Source organism: Aegilops tauschii, chromosome 6 (genome assembly GCF_002575655.3).
Source record: "Aegilops tauschii subsp. strangulata cultivar AL8/78 chromosome 6, Aet v6.0, whole genome shotgun sequence".
Lineage (NCBI taxonomy): Eukaryota > Viridiplantae > Streptophyta > Magnoliopsida > Poales > Poaceae > Aegilops > Aegilops tauschii.
Genome location: NC_053040.3, coordinates 434,333,198 through 434,346,817, shown reverse-complemented (window position 1 = coordinate 434,346,817; position 13,620 = coordinate 434,333,198). Strand labels below are relative to the sequence as shown.

The 13,620-nt window shown below is 46.9% G+C and overlaps 1 protein-coding gene across 3 annotated transcripts; it reads right to left on the bottom strand.

Annotated features, from left to right (window-relative positions):
• Window positions 1–1,915: 1,915 nt before the first annotated feature.
• On the bottom strand, window positions 1,916–7,654 carry LOC109757415 (probable pectin methyltransferase QUA2). Of its 3 annotated transcripts, none has more exons than XM_045230063.2 (9): window positions 7,515–7,654; window positions 6,650–7,408; window positions 6,429–6,558; window positions 5,409–5,649; window positions 4,790–5,012; window positions 4,490–4,659; window positions 4,027–4,330; window positions 3,343–3,481; window positions 1,916–2,596 (listed from the first exon to the last, which is right to left on the bottom strand). In XM_045230063.2, the coding sequence occupies exons 2-9, from the start codon at window positions 7,282–7,284 to the stop codon at window positions 2,447–2,449; spliced, it is 1,992 nt and encodes a 663-aa protein (XP_045085998.1). In that variant the 5' UTR covers window positions 7,285–7,408; window positions 7,515–7,654; the 3' UTR covers window positions 1,916–2,446. The 3 variants fall into 3 exon arrangements, with proteins under 3 accessions (XP_045085998.1, XP_045085999.1, XP_073358475.1); XM_045230064.2 differs by having other exon boundaries at window positions 6,650–7,399; XM_073502374.1 differs by having other exon boundaries at window positions 6,650–7,557.
• Between the last annotated feature and the right edge of the window lie 5,966 nt (window positions 7,655–13,620).

Below are 13,620 nucleotides of genomic sequence, written 5' to 3'. Positions count from 1 at the left end.
GGGACTCTGAGAGCTGCTGGGCGTCAGCCTCCCTATATAAAGGGACGACCCGGCAGCGGTTTAGGGAGAAGAACAATCTCATCGAGAGCCGGGCATAGCGGTTTAGCTCCCTGGTTATCGAAACCCTAATCAATACCACCTCAAACTGGACGTAGGCTTTTACCTTCACCGTAAGGGGCCGAACCAGTATAAACCCTCGTATTCCTTGTCCCGCTTAACCCCTTTAAGCTTCCTAGCTGCGATGGCTCCACGACTAAGTCCTAGCTCGAGGACATCTGTCGTGACAATTCCACGACAGCTACAAAGAGACATGGCAAAACAACATGTTCGGGTAAAAAAAGAGTTGCCATCTGTTTACAAGCACACTAGGGCAGTTGTCGTGTACGCTGCAAAACATATGGCAACTGACATGTTCGGGTAAAAAAAAGAGAAAGTTGACATCTGCTTACAAGCACACTAGGGCAGTTGCCATGTACACTGCAAAACGCATGGCAACTGGCAGCTTGGGTGTGGGGAAGGAGACGGGCGTGTGGGCAAGATGGCAAATGCCCACACACCAGCTCTTGTGCGTGAGTGAAAAGTGGCGTGTGGGCGAACTGCTAAACGCCCACACACCGGCCCCTCCGTGTGGTGAAATGGACGTGTGAGCGACCGGATGAATGCCCACACACCAGCCCAGTCCTACGTGGCACCATAAACATGCCAAGATTCATGCACCCACAAATGGACGCGGATCCACGCGTGTGGGCTAGATGTAAACGCCCACACATGTGGGTGTTAGTGTTTCCATAAAAAAAAGAGGTCTTTGACGCAGATGGTCTGCTTTGGGTCAGTGTCACGGATAATTTGGGCGTAGTAGAATATATGTGTGCGCAACTTGCTGCCGCTACTCTCGTCTTATGGCAAAACTTGTGGAGAACAAAATTTGATTTGCTCCGGCGTCGGCCCCAAAAGGAATATTACCTTTTTTGTTGGTGCACAAAAGAATCTTATCGTTGGGTCTATAAACTGCAATGGACCGGATTCGACTTGCTTATTAAGATTTCGTACTGCCAGTGCCAGATGGTGGATGGAATGGTTCGTTGCGCCTGCGGGTGGAGCCGAACCCTGTGAGGCTGCGACTGAGTGCGTGAGTGAGCGGACGGACCAATCATCTCCGGCCTCAGATGGGCCGTCACTGTCACCACACTCGCGAACAAGATTGTGCCAGCCAGATGGCCGATAAAAACAAGCGTGGATCGCCTGGCCCAGATGTGCGTTCAAGAGCTGGAAGCGACGAGTCTTTCTTTTGTTAACACCAGCGGTTTCGACTTTCAGCCACAGGACAAACAGCGGCAACCGAATTTGCTTTGGAAGTTGCTCTGCCAGCCCAGGAGTACGACTTGCGAGGAGATCATTTGTCTGTCCTCCGCAGGGTTGGGTTGACCCTGTGATGCCAAGGAATGAAAGAAACGTTGGATGGAATCAAGGGCCAATGGCATCGGCAGTGTCAATTCCTTTGGATTTATGGTGGCGTATCGCCATCAGTTTGTCTTTGCTGATGATGTGCATGTGGCAGCTGGAGAACACTATGATATGAGTGACGTTCCACCCTGCGTACTAAGTAGTATAATCATGGGAGGGTTCAAATAATACAGCAACACCCATGCAGCTAAAGATAAGCAGGTTCGGCTATGGTCTATGGGCAACCAATCACACACAAACGGCGTGCAAAATAGCTGGAGAGAATTTTGCACTAGAATCTGCAAGAAAAACTGTAAGTTCTGGAGAGAATTTTGCACTAGAATCTGTAAGAAAATCTGGAAGTTCCATATATAGTTGTCCAAAGCAGGAAGTTCCTGAATAATACAGATACCATGCTGTGGGACATGCACAAAATCGACACAAAGAGAAATGCAGGTGGAAACATCTAATATGAAGAATTTTGTTTTGCTCTTTCCTATCATTCATCTGAAATATTGACCTTGATTTCACAGCACTGTAATCTGGGGATGACCAGTATAAATTTCAACAAATTTTACATACAAGATACAAGAATGAATGAGCACCATTACAGAGGAGGAGAATGTAATGAGGGAGAGGGAGAAAAATGGAATTATACCCATATGACACATTGGCTGCGATTATGTACGCCGCAGCATCATCCCTTTATTAAATATATGGTTTTGCTACAAAAATAATTTGCCGCCTTCATCACCGTGTCCTGGCAGTAAAACCTTGGCCTGGAAAGCTTAGCCGCCAATCATGTCTGCAGCATGCACTTGCCCGATCAGTCTCATGGCGCCTTGCGGCCCATGACGATTCATGACGAGTTAGCTGACCCATTCCTCCAGTGTTTCAACTGAAATTTGTTCCCAGTTGTTCTCGGGTAACACGTTGTAACAGTATTTAGGGGGTAAAGAATAATTCCAATTTCTGAATCGTGTGTCAGTGTCTGGTATGCTCATTATTTTTTCAGAAAGGGCTTCTGACAGACCAACAGTTTTTCATCGCTGGCTATGTCAAGATCCAATATACGGGCATCCCATCTGAGCTGAGCAGCAACAGATCTTGCAGCTTCAATAAGAGGGGCGGTGTCACGTATTATAATCCAGCCCTGCACAGGCATAAAATAAATACATAATTTTAGACAACACATTGAACACCCATCATCTACTCCCTCCGTTCCTAAATACTCCTATAAGTCTTGTAGAGATTTCACTATGGACAACAGACGGAGCAAAACGAATGAATCCACACTCTAAAACGCATCTATATACATCCGTATGTGGTCCATAGTGGAATCTCTACAAAGACTTATATTTAGGAACGGGGGGAGTAATGGTCAATGCAAGCACTGTTTTACATAGGCTGTAGATATATGTGAGTGAAGGACTTGTCCAAGAGACAGCCTGATTCAAAACTACACGCAGAGTACTTTACAAGGACAATTTCTTAAATCAGGTAAGTGAGAATGTTTGTGCATCAGACCTAAGTTTACGAGATACTGAATGCCGCATCTTCAATAGTAGAGTTCACATTGCTTCTGGATAGAAAAAAACCTAACGCTTGCAATTTGGTCAAACAATGAAGGATGGAGTTTTTGGAATTAAACCAAAATTAATGCTTATCTTGTGGATATCCCAAACTAAACTTTCTTGCATATGGCATAGTTCAGAAGCGACGATAATTAGAATGGAGCCATATGAATCATTTTTTATTTTACTTTTAGAACCACCAACACACAACATGACACCGTTATTGCTCACTGATCAGAATCCATAGGAACCTACATATGAGTTTCATGACTGAACGATCCAGTTCCTATATTAGTATAAATGTAATATTAGCAAAACTTGTTACCTCTGGTCGTAGGATGCGATCAACTTCCAAGAATATGTCAAGAGTAGAACATCTACGTTTTTGGCGCTTTTCAAGTGATAGAAATCCATCAGCATGTACCATATCATACGTTCTTGGGTAAGTTGGAAATGCTTCACACCTGAACAGATGTTTGACATTCTATCAGTTAGAGTGATAGTGATCAGAAGATCCACAAGGATAAAACTATCTAAAAGGTAACATTTTACATTGTGGTGATCCCCATCTGATCAAGAATCATTCTTGTACAAAAATGTGATATGCATAAGCATGCTAAAAAATGCCGTTTGGTAAAAGTTATGAGTCCGTAAAGAGAGATCTGAAGGACTGGAATATCACAAAAGAACTAGCTATGGACAGGGGTGCATGGAAGCTAGCTATCCATGTGCGAGAACCATAAGTTGGTTGCGAGATCTTTTGGGTTTCAGCTCTAGCCTACCCCAACTTGTTTGGAACTAAAGGCTTTGTTGTTGTTGTTGTAGATAAAAGTTATGAGTCGCGGCTGTGCATTGTATAGGCATGCACATGTGGGGTGCAAATGCAATATGAATTTTTAGTACGATAGACAGTTGGGGATATGAATCAGTAGAATAATCAATATACACCTGAAACAGGGGAGGGGGGGGGGGGGGGGCAGAGAGGAAAAACTCGGGGGCAATTACTTACCAGTCATGTTGAACCCCAATAAATCCACGGTCAAAAATAAGCGGCAGATAGTTCGGGGCATTTGTAGGAACAACATTCATCACCCATACAGATTTTCCAGACTTGAGTAAAGCAGCATTAAATCCACCAAAGTGAGCATTCATATCCAGAACATTCCTAAGCATGTTAAATGGTGGATGTGGCTCCTCATCACCAGGTCTCTTTGGATGATCAGAAAATATAAGTGGAGACAATAAAGACCAGTAGTTTCGCACCATGGAGTCCCAGGTTGAAGTATCCTCACCAAAGACTTCCGAATTCACACCTGGCAATTTCGAAGGTTTTTATTGGAAGACGGACAACATTTTACCATAAAAATGCTCACATCTAAAGTTTGTGATTTTCTACTGTTTGTGATTTTCACACCTGGCAATCATCCATCTGTTTGTGATTTTCTACTTGCATTGTGTATGCAGATACTTACCATGTATATCAAGCTCGGTTGAGTTCAATCTAGCCTGAGAAGGCCATGTTGTGCGATGTTCAATGGGGATCCAACGCTTACTTCTTGTTCCTGCTATGCAGGGATTTAGTGGTTTGTAGTATGGCAATTCCGGATCATGACTTCTAGCACAAAGCACAGGCTCGGATTTCCTGTAACACGGGAGTGCAAAATCATCATTCCTCCAAACCTTTATCTCCATGAGAGCATTGTAGAACTTACAAATATTAGTGTGCAGTTAAATTCAATAGATGGGCAAGACGGAAATGTGAAATTCAATACCTTGAACTGTAACAATCCCTTTTATTTGTCTTTTTCCACACAATTGTCTCCTCTTGTTGTGACAAAATCTCCCAACAGAGGTTATTAGCTAAGTCGCGGATGGTTGCCCATTTCTTTTGATTTTCTTTGTCGCGTAAGGCCCTGTGTGTATGCAGACTTGATGTCCAAACAAAGTATCCACCAGGCCTCAAGAGCCTGTCCACTTCAACCAAGAAAATACCATCTGCAACATCAGAGTAAAGTAACAATACTGTTAAATTTTCATGGGAAGTAAAAAAAGATTTTTAGTACATATTTATGTAAATCTACGGATGGATTTTTGTTAACTTAATTCTGTGTATGTCTGTTGGTAGTGGCAAACAATCCTGAAATAAGATAGGGCAGAATTCATTCACAAGGACAGTATGTTTTTTCACTTTTGGTAGATGATAATATGTCCTTTAACATTAGTACTCAGCAACATATTTGCGTCATCTCTGCGTACACATCTTAAAAGGTGGTAAACATGCACATCACTAATGGCTGTTGATGGGTTAGCTTGAACTGGTGACTAGCTAACATAATTTCGATCAATGAGAGTTAAACACCGAAAAGAACCAAGGGAATACTCCGTGCATACCGTTTTTGTCCCATTCAATATTGCATCTTGCACAATGCACCATATCAAATGAAAGATAGGGATATGGAAGCTGCTTTGATGCAAATGAACCAATCAGTGCAGGAATTCCTCTCTCTAGTGTGATTTGCACTTGACTGCCTGATGCCTCATAGTTAGCAATGCACATAGTCAAGAGGTCTCTCTCAAATAGATGTGCCCCCATGGTACCAAATCCGCATTCTATATCAAGGACTGTCCTCACCTGAAAATTACATGCCACTGAGAAATCAGAACTGGCATAAACTCAACAATATCTTGAACTATGATATCGGACTAGCAGATGAACTATGAGCTGAGGTAGCAAATAGCAACAGCGGAAACATCATATGAACTTGCCAAGAAAAGTACAACCCAATATATCTCCACTATGTTTGACATTATGGATCGTAGTGGCTGTCATACCAACAAAACATTCGCAGCACAGTACAGGAAACCCTGATATACACTTTCGAACGCATTGACTATACATGGTTTTCAAAGGCCATATTAAGTGGAACCTGACCAGCACTTTCCAGACCACTGACCATGCAAAATCTGTAAAGGTATGTTTAATGGAAAGACCACAATGGACCAGTGCTGCTGGACACAAATCCCAGAATAAAAAAAAAGCGGTTAGTGCAATTATCTAAAAAAACTGAAGAGACATTTCTGTACTTGAGATTTCTCCATGATTCCAGATTAAAAAGATTACGGTGAAAGTTATCTTATGCAACCTCTACTGATACCTAGGTTCAATAAAATCAGATGGAAATTTTGGCAGGACTTGTCAGAATAATTAAGCAAGTTGACAGACAACAGTAGCAATTGTGTCTTTTTAACAAAGTAAATTCAGTCATTTGCAAAGACAAAAATGTCGCTGGTTTAGTTCTACTAAACCAGAAAGTCACTGGTTTATTTCTACTAGCTAGCTCCTGCTCCAGTCACCACCTGTGACACTACAAACCATTATTAAAGACAAAGAGGAACTTGGTAACAGCTCACCCCAGCCTCATTGAAATTGAACTCGTTCCGCAGGCCAATCATCTCCGCAATCTGATGCGCGTAATCCTCCACACCGTCAGACATATGTGCGTCCGACGGGAAAGAGATCTGGTCCTCCTCCACCATCATCCTACGAACAATCGGAGATAAGCGAATTCACAAACGAAGCCACCAACTCAACATTTCCCAAATACAGTAGTAACAAATTGCGGGTCATGTACCTCTTGAAGAGGCTCCCCGAAGAGAATTCATGGCCGCTAATCCGCACGTTGTCCTTCCAGATGAACTCCTTGCTGCTGGGCCAGCGAACGGGGGTGCGGTAGGCCCGCGGCGGCGCGACGAGGCAGGTGGCCCTGCCCTCCCGCGAGCACTGGCGCTCGTAGCTGATGACGACGCCGCCGCCCAGATCCGAGACGTCGACGGCGTCCGAGCCGTTGTAGTAGCAGGGCACGTGGTTCTCGTACTCGGCCGCGCACGCCTCCGCCTCCCGCGAGCGGAGCCCGCCGCCGGCGAGCGCGCCGATGTCGAGCAGGTCGGTGACCAGCTGCTCCTGCAGCCGCCGGTAGCCGCGGTGCGCCGAGGCCGCGGCCATCGCCGCGGCGGCCCCGCGCCCCGCGTAGAGCGACCCGGCCCACGCCACCGACCCCACGAGCGCCGCCGCCGCGAGCACGAGGACCCCGATCCTCGCCGCCGCGGCCGCCAGGTGCCGCTTCCTCCCCCGCGCGGGGGTGCCGCACCCGCCTGCGCCAATGCCGTTCTCGCTGGGCTCCTTGGGGTCGTAGTGGCGGCCCTCGTCGGCGCAGCGGTCCTTGCCGCCTCCGCCCCCCGAGAACCCCCGGTACAGCGGCCGCGACATGGCTGCTGCTGCGGATCTCACTGCCCGAGCCCGCGCCGCATGGGACCACCACCGGCTCCCGCTCCCAATTCCGCAATGGCGCCGCACTCGACCACTCCCAGTCTCACTCCACCGCCTGTCACCCCTTCAATCAATCAGTGAGCCAATCAATGGCGGTCGCACGGCGAGTAAATGGGGCGAGAGAAGGCGCAGCAGTGGCGGTGGTACTACTACTGTACCAGCGAGCGTACCACGCCACCAGAGCAGCGCGTCCTTGGCCGTTCCGCGCCGGATCTCCCCTCCCCTCTCGGCCGCCACGGAGCGGGACGGGACTGCGCGCTCCCAATCCGTATCTTCTGTTACTACTACGTGTGTAACAGCCGGCTGCTCCGTCGACGGCACCGGTATAAATAAAGGCGCGGTCCACGCCGCTTGTGCGTGACGGTGACGGGCGGGGTCGGGCCCGCCGTCGGTGGGAGAGCGGGGACGCGGGGTGGCGAGGCCGGTGGGGATGGAACTGAAAAATCAATGCGGCGCGGGCCCCGCGGAGGAGAGGAGGAGAGGAGATGTACCGGATGATGAGTTTTTGCTTGACGTGTGTCCGTCCGGTCGACAGTCTCGTGATGCTACAGAATGTGAGTTTTCTTCTATTTTTCTGCTGGATTTGCTGGGGTTTATTATAAGATTTGCAGTAGTACTCTGGGTCGAATAAGTTAGCGATGATCGTGCTGGTCATTAGATCCCAAATCAGGTACTGTTGTCGCCACATGCCGTGTGTAATCCCGGGGCCTGGGGTTTATATTTTAGAAAGATGACACCGGAGGGAAGTGAGAGGCAGGCCCGAGGGAAACATGTTGCAGCTACTCTGCATTGTTCTAACGTATTGTTCTTGCTTGGAGAAATGTGAATATGAAGAGCTGTAAGATGATCCTAATCAATATAAGCCCAACCGTTGTTAGTCATGGATGATTTTGCTTTCAAAAAAATTGGTATATTCATCGCCTCTCGAGGCAGTACAAAGAACATCAGAATTAACAGAAACTACATTCAGGTTCATAGAACCACCTAGCGACAATCACAAGCGATGGAGTGTGCCGAAGGCCGCCGTCGTCAGCGCCTCTCCCTCATCGGAACGGGGCAAACTTTATTGTAGTATACAGTTGGCAAATCGCCATGCAAAACCAGCGCACTACAAACAACAACTGTCGTGGAGGAAAGGAGTCGTAGATCGGAAGAATCCAACATGTAGACACACGAACACAGAGAAACAAAGACCTAATCCTAGCAGATCAATCAAAGACAAACACCAAGCAATTCTTGTGAGATACGTTAGTCATATCAAACACACACCTCCACATGCTCTCTGACGACACTAAACGTGAGATCCGTTAGTCATGGATGATTCAATGTCTAAATATTAATGTTGCTTCCTTTTTAAGTGCTTGTTAATTGTTTTATCGATTTTATGTTTCATTGCGAACATCAATTGATTGTAATTAGGAATGTGGCTTTTTTAGAGTATCTTTTATTTGTGTTTTCCGAGAAAGAGTAAGACATATCAAATATACACATATCAAGTACCCCCTCCTTCCGAAAAAGCTTGTCCTCGAATGGATGTAAGCTTTTTCGGACGAAGGGAGCATGAAATTATGATATCATACATGTGTCACCCAAAAACAATTATACTATACATATATAAGAGTTCACCAGAAGTTCAAAGCACCTCAAACATGATAAAAATTACATTAAGATCCCCGAGCCACTGAGTGCCCACTACAACTGCCAAAACGAGACATCGGCACGCCCTTGTCGCCGCATCCATACCAGTCTTTTTGGCCATGTCGATGACATATGGAAAGTCTTCGTGCACATGCCTCTAAGGACCAGCGCCCTTGAACCCTTAAATCGATCTAAAGAACCTAACATCAAATCTTGTTGTCGTGTACGCACAAGGAGAAACCCTAACTCGCTGCCCCCAATAGGTGGCAGAAATCTACGGCAGAGTTCCTTCTATTCCGTCACGATGGACAAACTTGATGAGGATCGGAGCCCGGAAGACCGACTTGAAGAAGAAGCAGCATCATTCGTCCAAGCGCCGCTCCTGCGAGGACTAGAAGTCTAACCTATCTACTAGCCGGAGCCGAAGCATCCGATTTCCCTCCCCGCCGTCGACTATCGGAGCGGCAGGCAGAGGGAAGGTGAATCCACGGACTCGCCAGCGTAGGTCGAGTGGAAGGAAGAGGAGAAATACATCTATCTCTTTTGCGGGTAGAAATACCTTTATCTGAAAGTGGTGAATATTACATACATATATAAAAAAGTATTGTTTTGCAATCATGTCTTTTTTAATAATCATGTCATCATTACCACATTTACATACTAGTAGGATTTTCCGTTTAGTAATCGATGACTAGGACGTCATTCTTCTCTTGCAGTAGCGAAATTTCTCAAATATGAAATGCACTGCCAAAATCATCTCGTTTCTTTATATATGCTCCCCTGTCTCAAAATATAAGACGTTTTTTCACATTATGAATCTTCTTTCTCGACACACTCTTACCCAGCCATTCTCTTGCGAATCCGGATGCTGAAAATCTGGAACCGAACCAACAGTATATATTCTGCGGTTGGGCACAAGTCAGGATTCGATCGATCCTCGCTTTTTGAACCCGGGCAGAAAGCGCGTACTAGCTCGCTGGCCCGGCATAGCTTTGGACGCTTGGGGCGCCGCTGGAAAAGAGGTGGGCGGCGGCGCCCGCTGTCGGAGACACGAGCAGGCTACAGCGGCGGCAAAATCATTCCCGTGCATGCATACGTAAAAGTGGGCGCCTGCGGTGGTGGTACGGGCACGATCGATCGGCCGAACCTTCACCTTCCGGCCACCACGGTGGTGGGCTGGGCACCCCCCGCTGATCGAGTGCTTAGGAGCCGTGATCACCGTCTCAATCGTGCTATGCGCCCGCACCCGACCCAACCAACCTTCCCCAGCTCAGTGACAGTGTGCCGGACCGACCATCACCGTGACGCACGCCCGTCTCCGGTCATGGGTGTAGTGGGCTCGTCGCTAACACACTAGGTTTGATAAGAGTTGCTGCCATTTTCGTTTGAGAGTATGCCATCTTTTGTCGAGGAAGGCGGTTGATTAACTGAAAACGAGCCGTGAGTGGCATAGCCCAAGGTCAGTGGTCAGTGGGGCAGTGATGCTTCCATAAATAAAAGCTAGGCTACGTACGGCGCTGTCCTCCGGCCGATCTGGCCGACCTCTGTCTCTGCCTTTTCAGCGTGGAAAGCCTGTAGTTTAGTGCTCGGAGTCTATGCGAGTGGGTCGGTCAACCGGGATCGACTGCGGCAAGTAGCTGAAAGAACACATGTGCAGAGGGGGGAGGAGCTAGTATTAGATGATAGTGTGAGCCCATCTCTCTATCACAAATTCACGGTCATCGCCATCTAGCATCGGACACGCATGCGCTGCGACAGATTCACACGAATGCAGAAATTTAAACTGAAACTTTGCAAGAAAAAAAAATCGAAAAAAAAAGTTTGCAACAAACAGATGGAACATGCATCGTGTGGCATTAATTGTAAAGCGTGCGACACGAACCCTACCATGGTTGGACCATCCATGCCATCCATGTCGGTGAGACTACATTCGTATTACTACATCCCAAATAATTCTGCCCGACACTGGTCCTCCCGCTGGCCGGACAGTACTACTACTAGGACGACGACGTAGCACGCCGCACCGACACAAACATCCGTCTGCCTGTCCATCGCTGCTCGTACGTACGTATTCCTACTTGTTACTCCAGGTAGAGTAGTAGTAGCTGAACGCAATCAGGCCTCCGGACTCGTCCCATCCCTGCTTCTTCAGGGCAAATTTGACAAATTTAACAAATTTGACAAATTTGACCTATAGACGAAATCAAATCACAGAATGAACTATCCGTGAAATTATTTCACGCGGCTGACCTTTTTGTGTGACGCCCGACACGAAGGCGCCACACTACACTGTGCAACGCCTCACAGATAGGCGCTACACGGCCAGCGTCGCACCCGTGTGATCAGAAAATTACTAAGTCAGTGTGCAGCGCCTGAGAGCTAGGCGCCACACTATACAGTGTAGCGCCTAGCTCCCAGGCGTTGCACTAGTGCAGCGCCTGAGAGTTAGGCGCCACGGGTCAGCCGCGTGAAATAGTTTTACGGATAGTTCATTCTGTGATTTGATTTCGTCTATAGGTTAAATTTGTCAAATTTGCCCTTCTTCCAAGCTGCAAAACGATTTCTTCCCTTCTTTGATCTCTCTCGACCGGTTGAATCAGGAGCAGTGCACGGCGCGTCGTCCCTTGTCCCTTCTGGGAAATGCCGGGTCGAATTTTGCCGCGAATCTACACGAGCGCAGCAGCAGCCAGCACGGCACGGTAGATGCGGCCAAGAACGCACGGCGCCCAAATCCATCTGCCGCCGCGTTGGATGCCATATACTAGATCACGGGTCGGATTATCTGAGGGCGGAGTGTCGAGCAAGCACTAGTAGATGGAAGATGGACAAAAGAGAACAGCTAGGATTTTTCGAACACGGGCGTCAATGTCAAACAGTAGGCTGGTGGATGGCCACTTTATTATCCGTTGCGGTTGGGCGCATGCATGTGGGATGCGGCCAAGATTGCACCAACGCGTGCGATGTTGCATGATGATCACGCCTGGCACGGCAGCAGCTGAAACCTAAACGCGGTTGGTTTTGGGCCTAACACTGGAGAGGCTTCTCCACTTGCAGGCAGATCGCGAGAAAGTACCTTCGGTTGGTCGCTTGCCAGTGGACAAAATCAGCGACGGCAGTGAACAATGAACAACGACGAACATTCTACATCAGTCCTTTTCTTTTCTGATTGCACAAACAGCCATCTCGGTGACTCGGTTATTAGCATACATGGACTGAGACTTCAGAATGGGACACGGTCGCAGGGTAGTACAACGTCAGCGCGACAATTTTTTTTGCCGAATAGCTAACAGACAGGCCAAGAAGCACAACTGGCTCAGTGCAGTCCTCAGCCATTAAGCATCCGTCAAAAGAATCGCGAAATCATTGCTGGGTACCCAGTTTCCTACGCAGTTCTGGGACATCAATATGTTACAAAAATGCGCCGTACCGGAGCCAGCCCCCAACTCAAACTTTTTAATGGAAAAGAAAAGATGTGGGTAGCAGATTATACAAGGGAAAACACGAGGCGCGGCACTGTGCAAATGAATAACAGAAAAGCAGCCGTGCTTGCTGACAAACATGTACTCCCAGATACTGCTAGAAAACATCCCATCGAGCGGCTGGTCAATTCAAATGAAAGAACACGGCGCTGGTACCTTTTTTTAGAATGATCACTCATGCTGTAGTACATCTGCAGGGATAAAACAGTACTGCACGTAAACATGCCTTTGTCATTACCAGAAAGCGATTATGGGAAATTGAAGCAGCATATATGCACGGATTCCTGGCTGCATCACGTGCCTGTCCCACATTTCCAACTTGACCTAAAAAAAATCAGGTGCTACCAAGAAAGAGAGCGTCGTCTCCTTACAACTACTACGGACAACCACTCTTTAATTTCCAAGACATAATAACGATAAGAACAGACCAAAATATGAGGTTTTCAGCAGGAAAACCCCAAACCTGGCAAGTATTTTCGGCTCAAGCTTCCACTCTGAAACCGGACCAATTTCTTTTTTCTTTTTGAACCGGAATACTCATTCCATTACTAAACCCGCGCAGCGCAATCGCTGGCGACCAGCACCGAAACAAAGTCTGGAGCTAAAGCAACATACCACACAATTTCTAGCTAAAGCAACATACCACACAATTTTGTAGCATGACCTGACAGCTAAAAATTACGGACCGACGATGTAATACCATATTGGTGAATCAAGCGGAAACATCCAATCTACAGAAAGAATGTACCGAGTTTCAAACATCCAAACATAAGCATGTGCTTATATTAGAAACGACTAGCTACAAAATAAACAACCAGATGTGAATTTGCATCAAGACAGGCTCACTATTTTTAATTTGATGTGAATTTAATCGTGGCACTGCAAGCTTGTCAACCTTAAGCATGCCTCCAACCAACACAGTTATATAATGTGTGTGCTATGCTGACAAAGTGACGACGTTAACCTTAAAATCAGGACATTATTCAAACAAGTCAAAACCTTGAAATCAGAACTACTGTCAAGAAAACTATTTGTCTTAACTACCATTGTAAAGGCCCTGAATTGGAGTAACTTTATCACAACAAACCGCTGAGCACAGATCAAGAACAAGCCATTTCTCATGTTAGCCAGCATGCAACTTTTAGCATGACACAACAGA

Excerpts from the sequence above, each read along its gene's own strand:
- LOC109757415 (XM_045230063.2), bottom strand. The coding sequence starts at position 7,284 with ATGTCGCGGCCGCTGTACCGGGGGTTCTCGGGGGGCGGAGGCGGCAAG. Across the intron at positions 6,559-6,649 it reads TCGGGGAGCCTCTTCAAGAG|GATGATGGTGGAGGAGGACC; the intron begins GTACATGACCCG and ends GATTGTTCGTAG. Across the intron at positions 5,650-6,428 it reads TCAATTTCAATGAGGCTGGG|GTGAGGACAGTCCTTGATAT; the intron begins GTGAGCTGTTAC and ends TGTAATTTTCAG.